The 24,756-nt window shown below is 32.3% G+C and overlaps 1 protein-coding gene across 6 annotated transcripts in view; it reads right to left on the bottom strand.

Annotated features, from left to right (window-relative positions):
* The window catches only part of Mmp1 (Matrix metalloproteinase 1), a 118,896-nt gene that overhangs the window by 21,943 nt on the left and 72,197 nt on the right, over nucleotides 1-24,756 (bottom strand). For all 6 annotated transcript variants that reach the window (XR_015071237.1, XR_015071238.1, XR_015071235.1 and 3 more), the window contains exons 3-6: nucleotides 12,173-12,302; nucleotides 11,919-12,026; nucleotides 5,044-5,212; nucleotides 4,112-4,187 (exon numbers count right to left, since the gene is read on the bottom strand). Coding sequence is in view for 2 of the 6 variants with exons in the window: in XM_085951231.1 (XP_085807357.1) it covers nucleotides 4,112-4,187; nucleotides 5,044-5,212; nucleotides 11,919-12,026; nucleotides 12,173-12,302 (483 nt within the window). In the remaining 4 variants the exon portion in view is untranslated. The remainder of the gene's footprint in view (nucleotides 1-4,111; nucleotides 4,188-5,043; nucleotides 5,213-11,918; nucleotides 12,027-12,172; nucleotides 12,303-24,756) is intronic.

Raw genomic sequence — 24,756 nt, 5'->3', positions numbered from 1 at the left:
TTATGTACTGAAGAAGTGTGAATTATTTTTGTCAAATATATTATCTCTAATATATGTGGATAAAATGTCACATACATTAAAAGACACTGACACCATGCTCGTCTATTCTATACACAAGGCTGCTATCGGCAACTATCGAGGGTAGTTTATCATATTTATGTATTGAGACGGTTAATTGTAACAATGAGGTAACCATCTGAACTGTAAAAAAGTGCTATGTTTAACTGTGTTGGCTGTGTTAACTTTTAGAGCGAGATAGACAGTTTTGACAGTATGAGTGTTTAGACGACTAACTTATTGTAATAATTCGTCAGCTTAATTCTAACATGTCGTAAGTCAGTTTAACCTAAGTATTCAGGAGGCAGTTAAAACTAAATATTTCAACTTACAGAATCAAATGCATATACTTTTCTTGTTGTAGGATAATCTTTCATTATTCTGAATTATACTTTAAACAAAATATTTAATAATTTTTTAAATTATAATGTATCTACAGGACTTACATGTTATTAGAACTATCAAGCGTATGAGTTACGTGTTATTATCGAGTCAAACGCAGCTAACTCACTGACATTATAGCTTGCAAACTTATGACATACGTGATGTTTGACTGGCTGTCGAGACATTACCATAGATAATATACGACACTACTGAGATACGTTATGTTAGTTTACAATGTTGACATGATTCTATCTCCCTTTCACTTGCATATTTGGACATTAAACGAATGAAATAGATGCGTTATCATACTTGTAAATCGAAATCACAAAACATTAAGTGTGAAGAAAAATGACTTACGATATGTTAGAATTAAGCCGACGAATTATAATACCTCAATACATAAATATGATAAACTACCCTCGATAGGTTCCTATAACAGCCTTGTGTATATAATAGATGCGCATATCTGACTTCAATTAATTATTATTACACCATTTTTCCACTGAGATCGGATGTCGGCCATTTTCATTTAATTTTCATATGGTAAGTACAATATGAGCGTAATCCAAATAAAAATGGTCGCCATCCAAAAAACGGCGTAATGCCCAATTTAATTACTAAATAAATATTAATTATTTACAAGAAGAAAATTCACATTTTGTTGATATGACATTTTTGAATGCGATAACAGGAAATATAGCATAATCATATTGTATTGTTGCAAATACATATCATTAATCACGTAAGCGTGGACGGCTGTCAATGTCATAGTAATATTTTTTCGGATATTACACTTTATAATGGAATCAAATCATGTTTTTTTGACATATCGTGTTTTATCATTGACGTAGACCATAATAATAGAAGAGATATATTTAATTATTGCCATCATATTATTATTATTATCGACAGTCAGAAAAATATTGTTAATATCATACAACACCGAAATATATATACATGGAAGATTAAAATCGTAATAAATGTTAAAGGTAAATAATTACAAGATAAAAAGAACTTTTCAAATACAACATTTTTAAATTTTCTGTTGAATCATATATAAACTTGACAATTCTATGTATTAATAATTTAGGACAAATAATGCAATTGTCAGCAAATCATTTTTTGCTATTTTGCAACAAACAAACATATAAATATAGAATACTGAAATGTCATTTTGATTTCAATAGTAACGCACATATGTATTAATAATTTAGTTGCTAGGACTACCCCTTAGCAACCAGTAATAGTGGATTGGATTACGGATTTCTTCTGAAATAACTTTTCATATAAAACAGAATTAACTGAAAATGAATTCAATTCTACTTAAAGATGGATAAAAGTATTAAAAGAATGCATTGGAATCGTGTTCTGATATATTCTAAAAGGTCTAGTTAGTCGGGAAGTTAGTAAAAAATCGATTGCAAGATTTGTACTGGATAAACAACCACCGGACAAACAAGAATACGAGCTAAGAAAAACGTGGTGAAATCATTAAGTTACATTAACACGTTTTAGTGATAACATTTTTTTTACATTTTAACCTCTTGGATAGATTATAATTGAAGCGCCTTGTTTCAAAAACCCCTACAACGAGAAAAATGAGAAAAAATCATAAGTATCTATTAAATATGTGAACTTTATGTATTTATTTTTTAATTCGTTACATTCTCTAAAGGGTATTTTTGGCTTTCCATTTTAGGGGTATTTGAAAAGCACACGCAACCATTTTAGCGGATTTTGAAATTTACCCTAATTTTTGATCACACGTATTGACGGTTTTTGCGTTTTTTAAAGTTCGATCTTTGGCCAACATATTGGTAACAAAAATATCCATCTAAATACATATTATCTAACTCAAAAGTTTTAAAAAACCGTTTTAGGGGCTTTCGAAACTAGGCGCTTCATTTCCAGTGTCCAATGATAGTCTCTTCTTCGAGGCTATGTATCCAGCCTTTTCCCAGTTGTGGTATTTAGTGTCAATTCTAATACACGCTCTAATCACATACGCGTTATTATACCCAGCACACACTTCTCCATATCACAATGTCAATAATTATTTTGCCATTATTATTATTATACTTTTAGAGTTAAAATCTAAACAAGAAAGTTTGCCTCGAAATGTTGTTATTTTTAAGTAATGCACTTAATGATTTTATATATTGTAATGTGACCCAGAAAAGACGGTGATACATACCATAACACTGTCACACTGTGGTCACTTGAATCAACAAATTTAATGATAAAAAATTATTAATATTTTTTTTTAAATAGTCTATAATAACTATGACTACATAGATTGAACTATTATCAAATAATAGAATGGTAATCTTTCCTTATTTTACAACGTTTTTATTAGCTCTTATTCTTGTTTGTCCGGTGGTTGTTTGTCCAGTAAAAATATTGCAATCGATTTTTAACTAACTTCCCGACTGGCTAGACATTTGAAACTTTTAGGGATATATCAGAATACGATGCCAATGCGAGTTGAATTCATTTTCAGTTAATTCTGTTTTGTATGAAAAGTTATTTCGGAAGAAATCCGTTATCCAATCCAGTATTATTGGTTGCTAAGCGGGTGGTCCTAGCAACTAAATTATTAATATATACGTGCGTTACTATGGAAATCAATATAAATGTCAAAATGACATTTCAGTATTATCAAGTACAATTTTTTTTTGATCGTTTAAGCTAGCAAGTCAAGTTTATATGATTCAACAGAAAATTTAAAAACGTTGTAGGTATATAAAAAGTTCTTTTTATCTTGTAATTATTATAAAATATTCTTTCTTAAATTCAAATACAAAAATTATTATTAGTTATTCTGTATTTCATATTGTGTTATAATAATTTATGTATCTACAGCACTGATGGACAATAAATATGGTGAAATAAATTATGTATGCAGCCGAAGGACCATCGGTTGTATTTAAACAGAATTAGAATTACTCTAACAATATATTATATTATTAGAGGTCAAACATAAAAAAATCGTTTTGAATGAAGGTTTAAAATAATTTCATAAACTCTACATACTTAATTCAAAACTTCATAACGAAATTGTTTCTCTCGTGTTAATTTGAAATTATTATTAATTTTATAGCAGGCGTTGTTCAATGAGTTTGATATCCTTCTCTAATTGTAGGTATATTGTTTAATTGCAATAATTTGCAGATGGTGTTAGTTAGTTTTAAAATTCAATTAAATCATGCGAAAACCATGCCATAGATAGAATAATATTTGTTATCTATTATAGTTTGGTTAGGCAGGGCTTAATGAATTTAAAAAAAATGATCAAACAATATTTTTTTATCTATTTTGGTTTGGAAGGGTTTCATTATTTTTTTTAAACTATCCAATACCATCTGTAAATAATTGTAGTCTTAGTTCAATACGTATGACTATCAAGGTTTAATATGCACTATTTATGGCGGGTCTTAACAGCCTACCTCCACCCTTCGCTACTGATGTATTGTGTTTTATTTCAAATAATAGAAAGTTTAATTTATATTAGTTATGGATTTTTAAAAGTATGAAGTATTAGTATAAAACTTTATGAGTTAAAACTTAACTACTTTTCACCTAATGATGGATTAAAGTTATTTGTTTTTCTTCATAGAGAAGGGCATTAATGTCCTCATGAAACATTGGTATAAATGGTGAAGGTACTCACTGGGAAGTAAGCGTGGGCCAGGGTGCCTCCTTGTCCGTCGAATGGATCTCCATCACCGTGCTCACCTTTCTCGAATCTACCAGAAGAAAAAACAGTATTAATATCATGTAACAACACACTGTATCGAATTATCACGTACAAGATAAAGTATGGACAATGTTGGTTTCTTTGACGCAATCGATTCGTCGGGTGTTTTGAAAAGGGGCCTCGAAACAGTTATGAGATTAAATTCCAATTGAATAAACTATTTCTTCTATTCAACGAATAATTCACAAGATTAAATAATGTAAAATTGTATCGGTATATTCAAATTTAAAAAAATCAAATTTATTTATTTTCACGTACCGTGAACATTACGAATTATAAATTTAAGTTTTGACATGACATTGACATGACATGACATAACATGACATTTAAAAACAAAGAAACAGTGTACAGAAAAAATAAATATATTATAAACAAAAATTATAAAAAATATTAATTATAAACCGTAGAAGCACACCAAATGAGCTAAGTGGACCCTATTTTAAGAATTTATAAAACAACGTCTACCTATACTCATCCTCACGTAGGTGGAATATATCAACATCCGAAGCGATGTGGTTGAACATTGTTATTGCCCTCCCAATGGCAGGTTAGTTCTGCTCCTCGGTGGAAAAAACAACTGATGCCCCCGATTTCTAAGATAATTATCAGGGACACACAAATCGATACTACCAAGAATGGCATAGTTCTCATTTACACCACGTTTAAGTCGAAAAAATACGTGGCCAAATATTGATATCTTCTAGCAGTATGTAAGCATACCTAAGAGGAAGTCAGTATATATTATACTCTGCAACACTACATCCACAAAACTTGAGGTAATTCGTATTCGCTAATGGTTTCTACATTTATAAACTGCTTATTATTAAAATATTTGCATTCTCTACCTGATTTCTATGTGAACTTGTCCGGATTTTCTAGGGTTGAAGGTAAGATCTGTGTAGCCACTCCATACGTTGAATGCTTTGAAGACCTCAGCATCCACATCTGCCCTGTTGAGAAGCTTAGGATACTTCGAGATCTTGTAGGTCAGGTCCTTAACACGCCACCTTGAACCTAGAAATGAGAACAAAATTAAATTAATAATACTTCTTCTTTGTTGACAGCCGTCAAAAGTTTTAATGATCGTACATTTGTTCCTTTGTTTGCCACCCTCAACAATGCATGGCCTGCCGACGCCTAACGATGACATGACATGACGCCTTTTTTTATTAACTTTCCCTCTACGAGATGACGGAGTGCGCTGTAGTCTTTGAGTTGTAATAGCTACGCAGTTTGAACCTATTTTTGCATTATTATTAAGTATTAATAAACAGCATGAGGTGCATGCTGGGCATAACGTGAAAGGACAAATAGAGGGATGAGTGGATAAGAGAACAGACAAAGGTTTGCGATATAGTTTGCTAAAAATCTCAAACGGAAATGGGCTACACATAGCTCGAAGAAAGGAGAATCGTTTTTTGAACTACGCCATTTCTTTTGCTGGAATGAAATACCAATATATAATGTATACGAATAATATAATTAATCGGACACATAGCTCGAAAAAGAGACAATCGTTGGACAAATCGAGTCATCCAGTGGTATCCAAGAAGTACGAACCGTCCGCAAGGTAGACCTAGAGGCCGCTGGATCGATGAAATGATAAAGTTCTGCGGAAGTACGAGGCAACGCAACGCACATGACCGAGAGAAGTGGAAGCAGCTCGAAGAGGCCTTCATCCAGCAGTGGGTAGATTCGGGCTGATGATTATGATGAATAAACAGCATAATAATTATGATGTTTAATTAATTATTAATGTCTGGAAATGCATTTGATAATGATTTGATTTATCGCACCATTGCTTCTATCAATCTAAACGTATGGAATGCAATGCATATTTATCACTTTAAAACTGTTTAGTTCTCAAACGTTTGTTTGAGAATGCCATTCATAATATTAATAAGGTTTGTTTTATATAGTATTATAATCTATTATATATATTATATTATATTCTAATAAAGGCAGTTTAAATATAAAAGGCGTGTATATTAAGTTTATCCCGCTGTTCTATAACAGAATATTAGTCACTTATTTTGAACATCTATAATAAACATTGTCATCTGTATAAATTTGAATAAACAATATTGATAAAATATATCATAACATAATAATAATATCTAACCCGCGAATTCACTGATTTTGCGATGTCAGTATCTACCAATAAATAAAGAATCCTCCTTTGTTTTTCATGAGTCATTGTTTAATTATTCACTTTGGAATAATATATTTAGTTATCCACTAGGGAAGTTCAGATTCAATCCAAATTTATCTAATGGTAAGGCCTAAAGAAATTTTAATTATTTTATATTGCGTATAGTCAGCGGCGATTTTCTATGACGCAAATGACGCAATCGATTCGTCACAAGATTTAAAAGGGTGCATCAAAACAGTTAAAATCGGTCGTACAATTATTAACATTGTCAATATTGTCATGTTTCTTAGGTACGTCGGTAGTTGGAATTTTTGGTGTTTATTATAAATCGTGGGGCCTCACAGTCAGTGTCTCGGGCCTCCTTGTCCTTATACCTACTACTGATTATATTGTGTCTACTACTTATCGCTCCTCGTTGCTTTCACCGTGAATTTCAGCACAGTTTCTTTTCACGCCACGTGTTTTGATTACAACTGACGGGGAACTCACTCACGCATCACTGCGACCTGTCACACCGTCAAATCGCTGTCAATATCGTGTTCATTAATATGACCGTTAAACGCGAGTTATATTATGGTGCATGTCGCTGACTATCACGTATTCACGTGACGTCACAGTAAGCTGCCGTTACGGGGAAACAATGTGTAATATCGTTTTTCTTAGTGTTTAAAATGTTATCAGACTGATGCTCCCATTCCGTAGCACATTTTGAACCTTTAAACTAACATTGTCAGTTGGTAAAATCTGCCAAAATTACCAGAACAACAATGAGGTCACCTCACGTTGAACTGCACTGCATCACCATCTGCATAACTCAATGAACGTTTGTATCATCTTCTACATGCCTACACTTCATTCACTGCCATGTCAAAATCACGTTTTTTTGTTTTAAGCGGTCTATGGTCTGCAGGTTGGGTTCTATTCAAAATATTATCTATGTATGTCATGTCGCAAGTAATTTGAACGTACTCACACATAGAAACTGTTAAAATTAATTGAAATAAGCATGAATAATTAATAATAATTCAAATTACTAATACAATATAGTTGGTACTCTTCATCGGTGTCATTCTTCAGTGACTTTACAGAGATGGTGCTCGTTCAAAATATTATACAAAATGACGAAACCATATACTAAATTTGTCGCCGCGACGGCGTGCCAGTAGACGACATGCACCTCAATTTGATTCGCGCTTTAGTGTGTGTGAGTAGCGATACCATAATAATGTGTGATTCCTCAGGTCCGGAAATCCCCTTTGTGTGCAATTGGAGACATATGTTTTAGGACAAGATCCGTCTAGGGTTGTAGAGCCTTAAAGAAGAAGAATATGCGAAGCCAGTAAATCCATCCTCGGTGGTTGAAGAGAAACCATGGTCGATTTTGAACGTTTCGATTATAACCTGCATAGCGCCTTGCATTGTTTATATGCACTTGAAAAATAATAATATTATCGCTGCGTTTTTGAGGTGATATTTGCATTTCGAGTTATAAAGAGTCAATCACATCGACACTGGAATGCAGGTGGGGCAGGGGCGGACTTGTGAAAGAGCCTTTATAGTTTATTTATTCATACATTTATTGATTAGTAATTATTTTTATAGATTGATAATTATTGTTCAAATAACCACGTCGTCGGTAAAGAACTGTTCGCTGAAACTCCCATTCGATTTAATCTGTGTGATATTTCGTGTCCGTAAATTTGTAAGTACGCAGTTCGCCGTATCACACTTATAACGCAATTCGATAAGCATTTCACGTAACAACTACTTGTTAAAATCGTCGTAATTATCTAAAGCGCCCGTATTTTAATAGTAAAATATACTGGCGCGAATCCAGCAGATACAGGTTCAAGTCCCGTCCGGCGTCGTATTTTTGAAGTTATACTTCTTTAGGCGCGTTTGGAAAATCAGATCAGAGTGTATTTTTGGCGTGTACATGTAACACTTAATTTATTTTTCACACGAAAAAAACGCACTCGATTGGATTCCAACCACCGATTGTTCGATTATCACCCGAACGCACTACCTTTACGCCACAGTATGATACTGCAATCGTGACGATTATACAGTATAATATTATAGTTTAGAATTGTTCCGTTGCCTAGGCAGCGAATTTATTATTGTCGGTCATATGCAATTCCTTACGTAAACTATTAAACGTTAGAGTGACAGTTGGTACCTTAAAAATAAAAAAAAACAACGAGAAACCATTATATAATTTAGTAATATAAGTTAAAGTGTATAGAAATAAGCCAACGGCGTTCCAATAAGCGGTCCTTTTTCTTGAGTGTAATTTAACAAGATAATTAAGAGCTAGTCAAAGAATCTAGTTTATCACAAGTTTTGTTACGCCAAAGAAGTATAACTTCTAACGTGCGTACATAAGTACACACACCGATTTTTTTCTTCTACATAAACGATTTTTTCTAGTGTGTATATGCATGAGATATTTTCAAATTACGTATATAATAAAAAATAAATAGTTTATTAAGAATATAAAGAAGATTAAAATATGAAACAAAACATCGTAAATGTTGATAATAGTTTCCGCACTTAAACAATAAACTAATTTGACAAAATCCTGAATGCAGCTCTGTCGTTTTGTTTCACTTTTTAATGTTTTCAGAGTCGCGTGGGAAACAGGTTGTAAAAGTAAGATTTTAAAATTTTACGATTCTACTGATTTGCGTATTGTCTCATCTCCGAGAAATAGTAGTGGTTAAAGTTGCTTCAGTCTGATTGATGAAGTATTATTTATTTTTATTGAATTGATTGCATTCTAGTGTTAACATATCTCTCGCTGGGAGGGGTATACGTAGATCACCATTTCTGAGAAATACGAAGCATTGTGTGGAGGTAAATCAACACACTTTTTGAAGAGTAACTGGTAATTATTAACTTGCTAAATTCCTTAGGCATATTATGTATTCGACTTGAAGTCAGTGACGTCCCGTGGGGGTAGGTGGATTGAGCGTCGCCATAATGCCGCCCCGTTTTTTATACAGTATTTTTTATCATCCTTCCATGACTGCAATATCTAAGAAATATGTTGTATGGATACATTACTAACAGAATAAATACCACTAAAATATATAAAATCGAATTTAGATATAAAAAGCGAATAAATATAATATAATAATAGGTAGGTAATTATGTTATATACCCAAATCACCAGACACATTTGGTTTGCACCATTTGGCAATAGACAGATTATTCGATTTATCATTTTCACTATGCTCTTATTGTACCTACAACATGTAAAAAAATTTTTTTAGCTATTTCTATATATTCCAAATGGTTTTCCTCGATTTGCCGCCCCCAAGCGACGCTCAATCTGCCTACCCCCACGGGACGTCACTGACATACAAGGTTTAATAGGACTAAATTTTTTGTTGGGTTCGCGATGTCTAATTTACGTCCTTGATGACCAGCAATGACACGTGCAGATTTTTGAATTATATGCAGGTACATTCTTGCCTAATTTAAAATTTATACAAATATTTTTGCCAGTCGCTAGCGAGTTTAGGAAGTTGCCAGGTGTATTTTTAAACGTATCTGAAACCGTGGAAATATTTCTATTGAAGCAGAGATAGCATTTAAATTAAGTTAAGTAGTATATATTTTGTCGGTAATGTAGCTTTACCACACATTTCTTAGATATTCTTGTCAGAAGGATAATGAAACATATTGTATTGAAAAATGGGGCGCCATTTTGTCTAGGGACGTCACTGCTTGAAGTCTCTGTCATTGATTTCGTAATATTTCTATTTTGATTGTTTCCACGATATCTAAATCTTCGTTGTGTGGGATCTTCAATAGCTACGATGTGTCACAAGAGATGGTTTCCAATCCTGACGTCTTAATGAAATTGAATTGACGTCGCCTGGGTCGGTTACATGTAAGTTCATCGAGGGACACTTATTCGTGCGCCGCAGTACGTGAAACATGAGTTCGTATAACATGTTATCAAAAATGATGATTTCGTTGAACATTTCACCGTGGAATACATTTGTACGTATTTTACAAAATGCGGCGATAGTTTGCAAATAATATACTGTTCCAATTAGATTAACCCTAACCTAATCTAACCTAGTAAAGACATCTCCATATGTTGTAGTATACGTAAAAATTTACTCCACGGTGAAATTTTCAACGAAGAACTTACACGAACTCATGTTTCACATACTGCGGCGCACGAATAAGTGTCCTGCGGTGATGAACTGTTTACGTATAAATTTCCGGATATGGACTGGGTCAGAACTGTTTCCTCTTGTCAGACTTACAAATAAAACAGTGTCTTTCGACTAAATGGAGCAATGTTATTCATGACAATTATTTTCAATATTATATTTTCTCAATCTACAAATACATGACGCGGTTCAATTACTGTCATTGGTGAACTCTACATTGTTTTAGTAAATAAAATGACGTCATAAAAGATTCGATGATTCAATGCTAGGTCAATCACGTCACTTTTTAAAAGCCCGAAGAGATAACTGCAGGTTGTCTTGATTATCGCATCGCGGCAGACAGGTATTTTGATAATGAATCATATTTATTTAGTAACTAGTAAGCCATTACTCATTAAACATCGATGAGAATCGATAGGCATTGAATCTTCGCACATATGAGCTGTTTTACTATGTTAATCCTCTAATAGAAACGGATTTTCAGTTTAAGTCTAATCCTAAATTGCAGTGACGAATCGTGGAGGTAGGTTGTTAAGATCCGACATAAATACGAGTAGGTCATACTATACTTTGTCAATCAAGCGTATTTCCTTTCATTGGACAACTAGAATTTGTTAGTTTTTAAAATATTATATAGATATATATCGATGGCTTAGAGTTAAAATATTGTATCTTCATACATCATAATATTGAGAAAACTGCAATTGAAAGTTTGCAAACCTTGGAAAATTAGATTTTGTGATATAAAAATAGGTATATAATATCTTTGAAATGGTAGGTTTAGAAGATGTAATATTTTAACACATAAAAATATAGGCTATATTTGGTACATTTCAGTACTTAACTCATTTTCGACCAAAACTGGAGATACAATATTTTAGCTATAAGACATCGATATTATCATTAGATAAATATTTGTTGTAGTGAAATCTTGAATAGAAAATAAATTAAGAAAATAATATAATAATAATACTATTATGACGTGAAATTTCATTCTTGAATAATTCATAAATTCTGACAAAATCAGCTATGAGAATTGAATAATTAATGTTCATATTAAATCTAATAAAATTGGAGACCGTATAGTTATAGTATAAGGTCATCTTTTTCCGATAAGAAAGCTCACGGCGAACTGTGCCACGGTGAAATGTTTTACGTACAATTTACATGTAACCAATTGTATCCAGTTGTAAGTAACTTCTATTATTTTTCTACATCCATGGTATACCCAACGATGTATCAACCAATCTCTCACTATAACTGTATCGTTCTTACAGGTCGTGTTCTTCAATGTAACAACGTAATAATTAGTGAATGAAAAGTTAAAAGTTTTGTCTATGATATAATTATATAATTTGTATTAGTGTCTAAGCCATACCTTGTAACGCATATCGTTTCGATCTTGAATCCAATCCAAAGCCGACCTTGTCTTTGACTCCGCATCGCGGCAATGACATCAGCTGTGTGGTTTCAGCATCCAACTCTCCTAAAAACAAAACGAGTGACAGATAGTTTAATATTTTAAAATCATGTATATTAAATTTATTTGCTAGATCTTTTCCTACATCGAAAGGTTAAAGTTATTCCTGAATGGTTAAAATTGGAATTTGATCATACAGCATATAATTTTACCTGTAGCATTGATCCCGGCGAAGCTCTGGAATTCAGAAATGGCTTTTGTCCATGATGATTCATCGATGATGGTTCCACTGGACGGATTTCTTACTGATGGGTTGAGGTAGCCAAATTGTGACAGGTACACCTGTAATGAAAAGAAAAAATAAACTTTTAACACTCTGTACGTTCGTTCTTAAACTAATAATAATTACAAGATAAAAATATTTTTTTATATACAACGTTTTTAAGCTTTCTGTTGAATTATTATGCTCAATATGCTCAAACTTGTTCTTGATATGAAGTAAATAAAAAACAAACAAACAAACAAATATAGAATACTGAAATGTCATTTTGACATTTCATTTTGATTTCCATAGTAACGCACGTATATATTAATAATTTAGTTGCTAGGACCACCTCATTAGCAACCGATAATAGTCTTTTACTTTTTACGGATTTTTCTGAAATAACTTTAAATACAAAACAGAATTAACTGAAAATTAATTCAATTCTGCTTAAAGATGTCTAAAGAATGCATTGGCATCGTGTTCTGATATATTCTAAAATTTTCAAATGTCTATCTAGTCGGGAAGTTAGTTAAAAATCGATTGCAAGATTTTTACTGAATAAACAACCACCGGACAAATAAGAATACGAGCTAATAAAAACATTGTAATAAAAACAAATATGCATGACTGAGAAAGTTTAATGTGCACTATTTATGTCAAATCTTAACAGCCTATCTCCACTCTTCGCAACTGATGTATATAGATGCGACCTCTGAAATGTTTTCGGTTCCTATATACAAATTCGACCATCGTGAAAGAAGGCTTAGTCACCACTGCTCTAATGTTTTCTTTTTTTATTTTATTTCAAGTTTGTTTGCCAACAAACTGTCGCCATCTGAATGAACACTTTGTCATAATATCATATTGGTTTAATATTGATTTACAATAATTTAGAGACTACCCAGTTGTTATGTTATGTTAAGAAGAAAACGCATAATTAATTTGTCAATCAATTAGCATTGTATGAATCTTAATTATGTACCTACCTAATTATTGTCGATAACAATAATTTCTTTGAAATTGACACATCGAAACATAATATGTTTTGTTTTTATAATCGTATACCTACAAAGACAACATCGTTCAGATGATTAGTGTTGCCATTCGGAATGTATAATGAATAGACTATTTCCGTAATCATTCGGATTGAATCATATCTAGACAAACAAAAAATGATTCATCCCACTTCATTGATTCATCTCGGGAGCAAGGGTTACTATAAATAAATAAATATCTATTTTTTTAGATTTAGAGTTGGTAGCTTGAATGATTTTGTGACTCACCACGCTAAGCTGGTCGAGATGGTTACGCGTGGTGATCATCCGAGATGGAGAGTTGAAATTTAGCAGGAATGTAGGCTTACCCCAATCGAGCATACAATACTTGTCCTAGTAGACTCATTGGACGGGCTCACATGCCCAACGTAGGTCAAAATGCAGTTTTATGGTATTTTCAGAGCATAATCCTGGACATTCCTTAAACGTTGTAATAATTTTGAAGCCTTATTATCCTTTATATTTATTTTAAACATTTGATGACTGCATAAAGTATTTTTATTACATAAAATAGTATTCTTTTAAACCTCTCGATCTAATGTTTTAGAATATAGTCATATTTCAGTACATCCATGTGTAGTCCATTTATCCATCCATTTATAAAACCATTAGTAAAATTAATGTTAACATTATAGGTATAATGAAATATTTACGATAAAAAATATATTTTATAATCTCTGTGATCCCAAATTTGACAAGAATCAGGCATTTTATTATTCAAAAAATGGGCAAGATTACCACATTTGAAGATAATTCTAAAGATACTGATTATAAGCTATGTCTTTGACCATTGAAAAGGATAATGAGGCTTCAAAATTATATAAATAAGTTATCTACAATGCTTAAGGTATGTCCAGGATTATTCTCTAAAAAATACCATAAAATCTCCATTTTAACCTATGTAGCACATGTGGGCCGTTAACATAAAATTGATACAGCGAAAAAATAATTCGTTTTAGCGATTATGGTATAAACCCGGTAGAAGGAAAGAAGAGTATCAATATAAAACAAGTCCTGTGACTATAATACATATCGAATGCTTAATCTACAAACCAGCTAACTGCACTTTTAACCAAACATGAGATTTTGATGGCATTTTGTTATAAAGCATGTTATCTATGCTCACACAAAATTTCAAACTCCTAAACCTATAAATAAATGCGTTATCGTTTTTCACACAAAACAGCAAACTGCAGGTGCCAAATTTCCATTATCGTAACTGGAACAACTCCGCTCTTTATAATTCGACCGTGTTTAGGAAAAAGGGCGTAACCCACACAGAACAAATTTTACAGGAGAGGCAAAAAACACTTTTTGAATGAGTTTGGTTTAATATTAATAAAAAAAAGCATAGACATTGGGTGCACGATGATTGATGATTTGGTGTAATATCTTTTCGATCAACTAATAATTAAATAAGTTATTACAAAAAATCATTAAAATTGAGGGTAAATGCTTTTTTCCTTAAATTAAAACTTAATTAAAGCTCAATTAAAACCAGAATTTAGATAATAAATCGGCATTTGCGGCTTACTTCCTTTTTACAGAACGTGTATTTAGTTGTATACATTGTTAATATCTAATAAAAGCACCTTTCAAAAAATCGAGGGTTACGCCCTTTTTCCTAAACACAGTCGAATAAATTTTTATTGTTATTTAAAAGGGAAGCTAAAATAGTGTATTAATTAATCATAGTGCAGCTTATTTGTTAATACAATATTTTTACAAATGTATTTTTGTAATAATTGTTAAATTCCGCACGATAGTTAAATTATTATGTTTTTTTTTCTCCTTCCTGAACAATTTTCCCATTTGGAGTTAGCTGGTTTACCGATTAAGCAGTCGATATGTGATTCATACAGAAAATGGGATACGAATACTGGACCCTGGGTATCACCATCGTCTTCTACAAGATACAATCTTGAGTCATTCAAAAACAAATTTACATAACTAATATTATAAATATAGATGTAAGTTTGTTTTTTAACAGCTCATTTAGTAGTTACCTACCAATTTATATTATCGGTGCGTGTTTGTAAAAAAAAAACGTTGAAAATATGAGATGAAATCATCGTTTATATTATATAAATATGTTAAACTATTTTTGGGAACTGGTGTGTATATACTTACATACTAACGCATTCAATTACATGTTCACATTTTGTGTTTAGTCAACAAGTTAGTATGAGTTGGTAACTACAGTTTAACCTTGACAGAAAAAAACACAGCTGAAATTACATATATCGTGTTTACGGTTAACAGGAAAATTTCGGGAAACCGAATAATATTATAATATAGGTAAAATTATGTTTGATTTTAATATGTGTAAATAAAATTATTATAGTGTGGTTTTCCTGGAATAAAATCTGTCCATCGCAACACTCTTATCATTAACAAATTCGAAGTTTAGGTACTTATAGATAGTGTAGACAGGTTTAGGACGATTCGGCGCCGGGACAACTGGGCGCTACGCAATCGAAATAAATAGACGTTCGTCAATTATAGATACCTACTTAAAAATATATACATAATTTTGAAAAACACTTCTGAGAAAATATATTATAACCAATAGAAAAAAAAATTTAAAAGTATGCCACCCCGGCAAGAATCGAACCTGCATCTCTTTGGTTTATGTCCGCGCATTATCCTCTATGCTACGAAGTGACATACTAAAGGTTCAAATAGACTATATAACGATCGGGCACATATATGCTAAGAGCGTTTTAGTGTCTATGATCAAATCTATGCCATTCCGATATTTATACATACATATTGTATGACAGCTATGACATCGTATTTACACTCTGTGACACCCTGTGACACAGGACGCCAACATAAGAAACGAGTTTTTCGACATATATATGACCGATCGTCATAGAGTGTATTTGAAGCATTACTACACCAAATTTTAACTATTGGCCTTTTAATACCTGCTCATCAGCGCTCTTCTAAATCAACCTACTGGTACATTCTTAAATCTTGTGAATTATTCGTTGAATAAAAGAAATAGTAACCTAATTAAAAATATATGTTTAATACTTATATATTATTTATTACTTGGTGAGAATTTAAATATGCACATTAATATTGTGCATTATATGTTTCCAACAAAAAATGAGTTCTTTTATTGTTACCTATCTCAATCCCCAATAAAATACAATATGGTTAGAGCAAAATCAATTAAAACTACTGATGATAAAAATATTGTACAAAAAATGTGGCGGCATTGTGTCTAAGGACGTCACTACACGGAACTGTCATAAAAAGTGTTATTTATTATATTATACTAAACGTATAGAATATTTTTATCAAAAAATTGCATGATTTTGGTATTATTTTTGTAGATCTATTGAGTTATATTATTGGCAAAAGCCCCAGAGCTTGGAAAAATAATTGACAGCCCTATAACGGAAGTCAATCCACATATAATATACCTACCTGAAGTGAAAATGTAATATTATAATAATAAGACATTGGAAATAAATTATTTTATAACAATTATCATTGTGGTTATTACTCAAAGTGTATTATCAATATTATCATATTACCAGCCAAGTGACTTATCTTATCATTGTGGCATCTAGATAATCATAAAAATGACGATGTTTTCATTTCGCCAGGAGTAGTTTTCTACCAATTTACCCACAATCTATTATTCAAAAATCAGATTTATAAGATAGTAAGAAACTTTAAAAAATTGTCGGTATAGATATCACGAATTCCGTTTCCGGTGACTCATATGACTCATTAGAGATATTGTTATTACTAGAAAATTATTTTTCATGAATTTGTCATAAGACGAGTATCTAAAATGGTGGATAATATAATGTTAGGGTCGTCGGAGTCTCCAATGTGGGATTCGGTGTGTCGTACTAGTGTCGAAGTTATGGTGTGGTGTAAGTAGAGGTGAGTTGGAAATACTGTCACCAGTTTGTGTACTCAAGTTTCGGATGAAACTACCCATACTAATTATTTGTGGCCCAATAAACTTATTCCAAAAAACTTGTTATGTGCACTTGCCAGTTGGCAGACTTTCAACACTATTGACATTAAATGCGCACAAACGAAATAGCACTAGAATATTGGTATATTTTAATTTATTAGTCTATTGCGTTCGAATGTATGAATAATAATAGGTCATAAATTTTGTGTCGCAGCACAGTGGTGAGATGATGCACGGCTTAGGCTTGTTATATACCGCTCAAAACATGTTTAAAATTTAAAAAAAATCACTGTTATTTATTTTTGTGAACAATAATATTGTAACCTAACAGAAAAACAACTCATAAATTTAAAATTTTATAAAAAATGGGACTTTTCGACAAGCGGAGCTCAGCGTATTTTTAGCGATTATATTGAAGCCGATACACAGTCCGAGTTCCCTGAGCCGATACGTATTTTAAAATACTAATAATATGGAGATGGTTTTAGTTTCAGTTGAGTATGAAACTTTTGTCGCATATGCACGCCAAACAATCTATATAGTATTCCAAATACTACTAAATAAAGTATTTTGGAACAAGTTTATATACATATTTTTTTTTATACTGGTAGTAAGTATAAGTACTTAGTCTTCAAAATCGACCAGTTTTCCCATCTTTAGTGTGGTGGATGATGATTAAGAAGTCGAAGATGTATGCAGGAGCGAGTTTTATTTGCGGCGTAACCGTCGGTACAATAGTAAATGTTACAGTAGTTATGTTATAATACTAAACTTATGATAGGTACGGATCCGAGGTCCGCATCTCGGCACAACGAGATATTGTGCGAAGCGATATAGAGACTGCGATAGTAACAGACTGGACACGCATATTCGAGTGACATCTCGATGAAATATTATTCGCTTATATATACAGTCAAAATAATATACTTTTCATTAATAACTTGGTAAATAATTATATTGATCGAGTCGGCGACTAAAATGCCATTTGCGTCAATGGACATCCGAGTAGCTGGGAATTATTATTGCAGTCGTACACCTTGATACTATGGAAAAATATATATTTAAATTTCGCCGATCAATAAAATGCTGACAGCTATATAATTATTACCAAATTTAATAATGAAAGAGCAAGAAAAACAAAGATTTTGTACTATAAATAGAAACCTTATACGTAATCTCTGTTATGAGTTATGATTGTTATGTTATGACATTTTAATTTATTTAGCAAACGCATGAAACATGATAGAGTTGGTAAACTCCACAAATATTTACATCGTTAAGTTGCCATTCTGATATTCTTATTCACGCAATGGCTGACATTATTACATGTTCATGGTAGTGGTGAAAGGTGGAGGTAGGCTGTTAAGATCAGCCATAAAATTGCTGTTTTTAATGTAAATAATATGTCAGTATCAGTGGCGAAGGGTGGAGGTCGGCTGTTAAGATCCAACATAAATAATACACAATAAACTTTGTCAGTCATACGTATTTGCTTTCATTGAAATAAGACTACAATTTACAGACGGTGTTGGTTAGTTTTTAAAATTCAATTAAACCCTGCGAAACCAAGCCATAATTTACATTAGTCAAAAATACTCGTCTATGTATAAAATACCTAAAATTATGCAATTAAATCATAGATAACTTTGAATATTTTATAGATAGAATAATATGTTTTACCTATCTATATAGTTTGGTTTAGTCAGGGCTTAATGAATTTAACAAATTAACCAACAATATAATATATAATATAAATATATATTCTTATTCCAATAAAAACAAATGATGAGTATGCACAATTTGTCGTGTCGCCCAAAGTATACCAAAACTATTATGTTTTGGTTTAGGCGGGGTTTAAGAACTAACTAACACCAACAGTAAATAATTGTAGTCTTAGTTCAAGAAAAACAAATATGTATGACTAACAAAGTAGTTAATTAATAGCCTACCTCCATCCTTCGCTACATGTTCATTGTAACTATATACTCGGGTGCAGTTATATACTATTGTATACAAATTTTTCATATGTTTTCAACTAAATAATAATATTGAAGTGTAATACGGCGAACTGCATACGTACAAGTTTCCGGACACGCATTTAAATAGGGATGATTCATACAGATTTTTGCCAAGTGGATACTTAACCTTTTCTGAAAAAAAATACCTACTCATTTATTTTGTTGTTGAATATGTTGTATCAAAATAGTGTATCTGGTGGTTATGCCTACCAATACATGCAGTTATATCAAACTAACTACGTCAAAATTCTATGTAAAAATTGTCGCAGATTAATGCAAACACATCTGTTGCGAGCCCGCCATTCTTGCTGGCTACTTTAAATGGCTGCGATGTTTTTCTCGCGCACGCGTACTGCATCGCAAGTGAGATCTTGGTCTTTCTCTATGGCCTTGCCAAGGCCTCGTGGTCTTCAGCTTGATTTTAGCAGATTGCTCAGAACAGATTGTGTTTGACAGAACTAACAAAGTCCAGAGAAAAAAAAACTAAATATTTGCTTCTAAATGAATACTTATTGATAACGTTATCGTTATTCTGATAAATTAGCGTAAAATGACAAAAACGCACATCGCTTGAAATAGACCGGAGTTCAGCGCCGGCTTGTAAAATATTTTAAACTGGGCCCTTTGTACAACGGAGAGGCTAAAGCCTAGTACCCACGCACGTTCTTGCTCGACGGTTTTGCTCGATCGAGCATTTGGAAGCATGCTCGTCGTTGCGTCCACACAGTCGAGACACAACTTGCTGTGAAGCCACCGTCGCACCTCCACGACTTCGACCACGAATGAGAGCGAGGCCACACGAGCCTTGCCAGTGCGTCCTCACTTCCTCACTCTAACTGAATCGGGCGAGAATTACGAACCTTGAATCTTGCAAACTGCTCGATCTCGAACAAAAAACCATCGAGCCAGATGGACACACGTTAAGTCATATTGGAATGAGCGTAAAACTGTCGAGAAAGAACGTGCATGTGTACTTACTGTTAAAATGTTTCAGCTGTCGTAGCAAGACTTTTTCATGACAATTTTAGAGCCTCGTCTTTCATGATTAATTGTACAGGGAAGAAAACTGCCAGACGAACTTGTATAATGCGTCGATTCAATACCTACCTATATAATGTTAACGACACATGTAAATACAAAATACAATACGCATGCCATTTAAGGAAATGAATAATGCTATTAATTAGCATGTGAGTCGCGGCGTTCGGCCGTGATCAAGGTAACTGATACTCATTAATTTTGTATTGTGCTGCGATTGTTATGGCAAAAATCTCACCGCGCTTTGGAGGCCAGGCACCTGTGACATCTAATGGTTGATGACCGGCTCTTACTGTACATTTAACATTATATATTAGGTCTGTTCACGCAAGCAAATTATGACAAACCGTCATTTTTATGCACATGCGTCATTCCAAAACGGTTGATTGTGTTTATTCTTTAATATTAAATGTTACCGTGTATAATATCACTAATATCAGGCATGCCCAACTTCAGACAGGATTTGACCTATCATCCAATATTAAAACTGGCAGTGATAGGTATACCACACTCTGATAAGAAAGACCTTTTGTTATTTGTATTACAACGTTTTATTAGCTCGTATTCTTATTTGTCCGGTGGTTGTTTATCCAGTACAAATCTTGCAATCGATGTTTAACTAACTTCCCGACTAGCAAGACATTTGAAACTTTTAGAATATATCAGAACACGATGCCAATGCATTCTTTTAATACTTTTAGCCATCTTAAAGTAGAATTGAATTCATTTCCAGTTAATTCTATTTTGTATCAAAAGTTATTTCGGAAAAAAATCTGTCATCCAATCCACTATTATTGGTTGCTAAGAGGGTGGTCTTAGCAACTAAATTATTAATATATACGTGCGTTACTATGGAAATCAAAATGACATTTCAGTATTCTATATTTGTTTGTTTGTTGCAAAATAGCAAAAAAATGATTTGTTGACAATTGCCTTATTTGTCCTAAATTATTAATATACAGAATTGTCAAGTTTATATGATTCAACAGAAAATTTAAAAACGTGCTATATAAAAAGTTCTTTATATCTTGTAATTATTCTTTTTGACCATGTTCGATCCTAATAAGATCATATTATTGTGAGTGTTTCACAAGCATAGTGAACTATGTCCATTCTGGTTATTTTTGGGTAAACTACCTTCAAACATAATATTTGAGTATTTCTAATTCTGTTAGGGTATTATTTCCCTTACATAATAGCATAATAATTTAAATTGTACCCTTACCGAATTAGAAAAAATACTCAAATATGATGTTTGAACCTAGCTTACCCAAAAATAACCAGAATGGACTTGATCCATTATGCTTGTGAAACACTCATATTATATGGGCTCCCACAGAGTAGAGATTTGTATTAACACATTTTTGTTTTTTACGAGAAATGGATCTTAGCCACTTGCTCAACCTATTGTGTCAATACTCTGACTCCAAATACACATCGAAAAACAATATATTTATTTGCCAGACCCAGTATTTGAACCTGGGACATTACAAGCCGACGCGTCAGCCGCTCGGCCATCGTGGGCTATATTTTAACACTTATCTTTCAGCATCACAAAGTAATACCTACTGAATTTCCCATTCACCGTGAAAACGATTTGTACCTATATGATACAGGAGGAAGTCATATGAACATGTAGTATTACAAGGGGGGGGGTTACAGGGCTCAAGCTTTGTTCTGATATTTCAGACTCAATTATTTTTTCTCTGTGAGCTGTTGCATCAATCTGGAGGAGTCAGTGCACACCATCGCTAAACTCGTGCATTTGTCAAACAACGACGTCTAGCTAATGGTTCTTCCTCATCCATAATATTTATATTTTGTATTGATTATGTATGTTGACTAAGGTTACAATAGGTTACAGCACCCTATCCCTATTGTAATCACCCCTTTTCTCTTTGATAAAACATTAATTTATTGATAATATACTCGTATTACCGCACTGTAAGCAAGCATCTGTCAAACTATTATGAGAGTATCATTTGTTTCTTTTCAATGACACGATTGAAATAAATGATTCCTCAGATTTTTCAAATTTAGAATTTGTCTTTATTCTCCCTTTCCTGTCTAGCTTTCATACATATCTTCATATAATATGTTTTTTTTCATGAGTTACAGTTAATTCAAGGCAAAATATTTGTAAGTTAATAATGTATTATCTCACTGTTTCCATTGTGTTTTGAACCTTGTTCCAATAATCATTTGGTAGATATATTGTATTCTGAATATTTGTATATTTTTAATAATTAATATAATATAAGAATATTATTGCATGTAAGTATTTTTAAGTTATAATATTTCTACCATCGTATTGGTATAATAACTGTTGGCTGTTTTTCAATCGATAGATTGTACATAGATAGTGAGATAATTTATTGATGCATTAATGGCATATACAAGTCCATACTTTGCCCAGTGCATGGAAAATCTAAAGTTTAAAATACGTATCTTACAAATGAAAAGTAATTTTATCAAACAATATTTTGTTAATGCAAAAGAAACATATAATTTGAATACTGAAACATTCTATCAATCTCTACCAGACATGTCCAATTACAAGTGAGGTGTAATCGACTGTCCAGTATCAAAACTGACAGTGATCTACCCTCACACACCCTCATTGGTATTCTGTTACGGGCATCCTACTTAATTACGACGAATTTAACTAATAGTTCCGACATGAAATTTTTATCAAATTGCGTTAAGGTGTTTGTGTTTTAAAATAATGTATTATTAATTATTCCCCTAATTACTAACCATCGCCCGGATCACTCAATTTTTACAACGTTTTTATTAGCTCGTATTCTTGTTAGTCCGGTGGTTGTTTGTCGAGTACAAATTTGCAATCGATTTTTAACTAACTTCGCGACAAGCTAGACATTTGAAACTTTTAAAATATATCAGAGCCCGATGCACATGCATTATTGTAATACTTTTAGCCATCTTTAAGCAGAATTGAATTCATTTTCAGTTGATTCTGTTTTGTATGGAAAGTTATTTCAGAAAAATCCGTAAAAAGTAAAAGACTATTACTGGTTGCTAAGGGGTGGTTGTAGCAACTCAATTATTAATAATATATACGTGCGTTACTATGGAAATCAAAATGACATTTCAGTATTCTATATTTGTTTGTTTTTTATTTACTTCATATCAAGTACAAGTTTGAGCATAATAATTCAACAGAAAATTTAAAAACTCTGTATATAAAAAGTTCTTTTTATCTTGTTATTAATTTTTTAGTTATGACGTACTTGCACTTGCTAATAATTTAATAAATCATTTCTTTATTTAACGTATAATTCACAAGTGTAAACTGTATTATGTATAGTTTATTAGACGCGATGGACATGCCTGATCTGGACAAATGTCTGTGATTTCAAAATATTTGCATTTTGATCAGTGTTTTGACAATTTTACATGATACCTTTTTATTATTCTCTGTTTGTCTGATAATTCCGCTACAGTTAAAACGTTATAACTATGCATGCGGCCCTAAGACATTCAATTCTATCAATCTACCGCATTGCATGTCGTAGTAGATGCCACTATTTATAACTAGTACGTGCGGTTTCCGACAAGGTATAAATGTTATTAATTACTAGATGCGGAACTATTAAAAATGCAGCAATTTTATGAGATGCAACACTCTTTATACACGACAAGTTACTTCTGTAAAAAGTGTAATTTAAACGAAGAAAAATAATAGAATTCACCATGATTACAATTTATCGTTCAATTATTAATGACCTTTTTTATTTAAATTAAGTATTGGTAAATTTAACCGTTATTTTTCTGCTCTATCAAGGTTTGGTCTATTAAATGAGGAAATCGTGCGTTTATTATTACAGCACTTGACGCAATTCTACAACAACGTTTTTGAAGTTATACTTATTTAGGCGCGTTTGGAAAATCAGATCAGAGTGTATTTTTGGCGTGTGACATGTAACACATAATTTATTTTTTCACACAAAAATAAACGCACTCGATTGGATTCGAACCACGATTGTTCGGTTATCAGCAATGATAATGCAACCGTAACGATTATACAGTATAATACTATTGTTTATTCCGTTGCCTAGGCAGTGAATTTATTATTATTTGTACGAAGAATTGTTCCGTTGCCTAGAAAACGAATTTATTATTGTCGGCCATTTGCAATTCCTTACGTAAACAAACGATTAAACGTCAGATTGACATTTGGTACTTTAAAAATAAGAACAACGAGAAACCATTATATTATAATTTAGTAATATAAGTTAAAGTGTATAGAAATAAACTAACGGCGTTTCAATAAGCGGTCCTTTTTCTTGAGTGTGTAATTTAACAAGATAATTAAGAGCTAGTCAAAGAATCTAGTTTATCACAAGTTTTGTTTTTGTTTTGTTACGCCAAAGAAGTATAACTTCTAACGCGCGTACATAAGTACACACACCGATATTTTTTTAATAAGGTTAAATCGGTACTTAACTAAAGATAA

Source organism: Rhyacophila brunnea, unplaced genomic scaffold (genome assembly GCF_057557595.1).
Source record: "Rhyacophila brunnea isolate RB1 unplaced genomic scaffold, BYU_Rbru_1.0 scaffold_24, whole genome shotgun sequence".
Taxonomy (NCBI): Eukaryota; Metazoa; Arthropoda; class Insecta; order Trichoptera; family Rhyacophilidae; genus Rhyacophila; species Rhyacophila brunnea.
The sequence above is the reverse complement of the archived record's forward strand: the minus strand, read 5'-3'. Positions and strand labels throughout refer to the sequence as shown.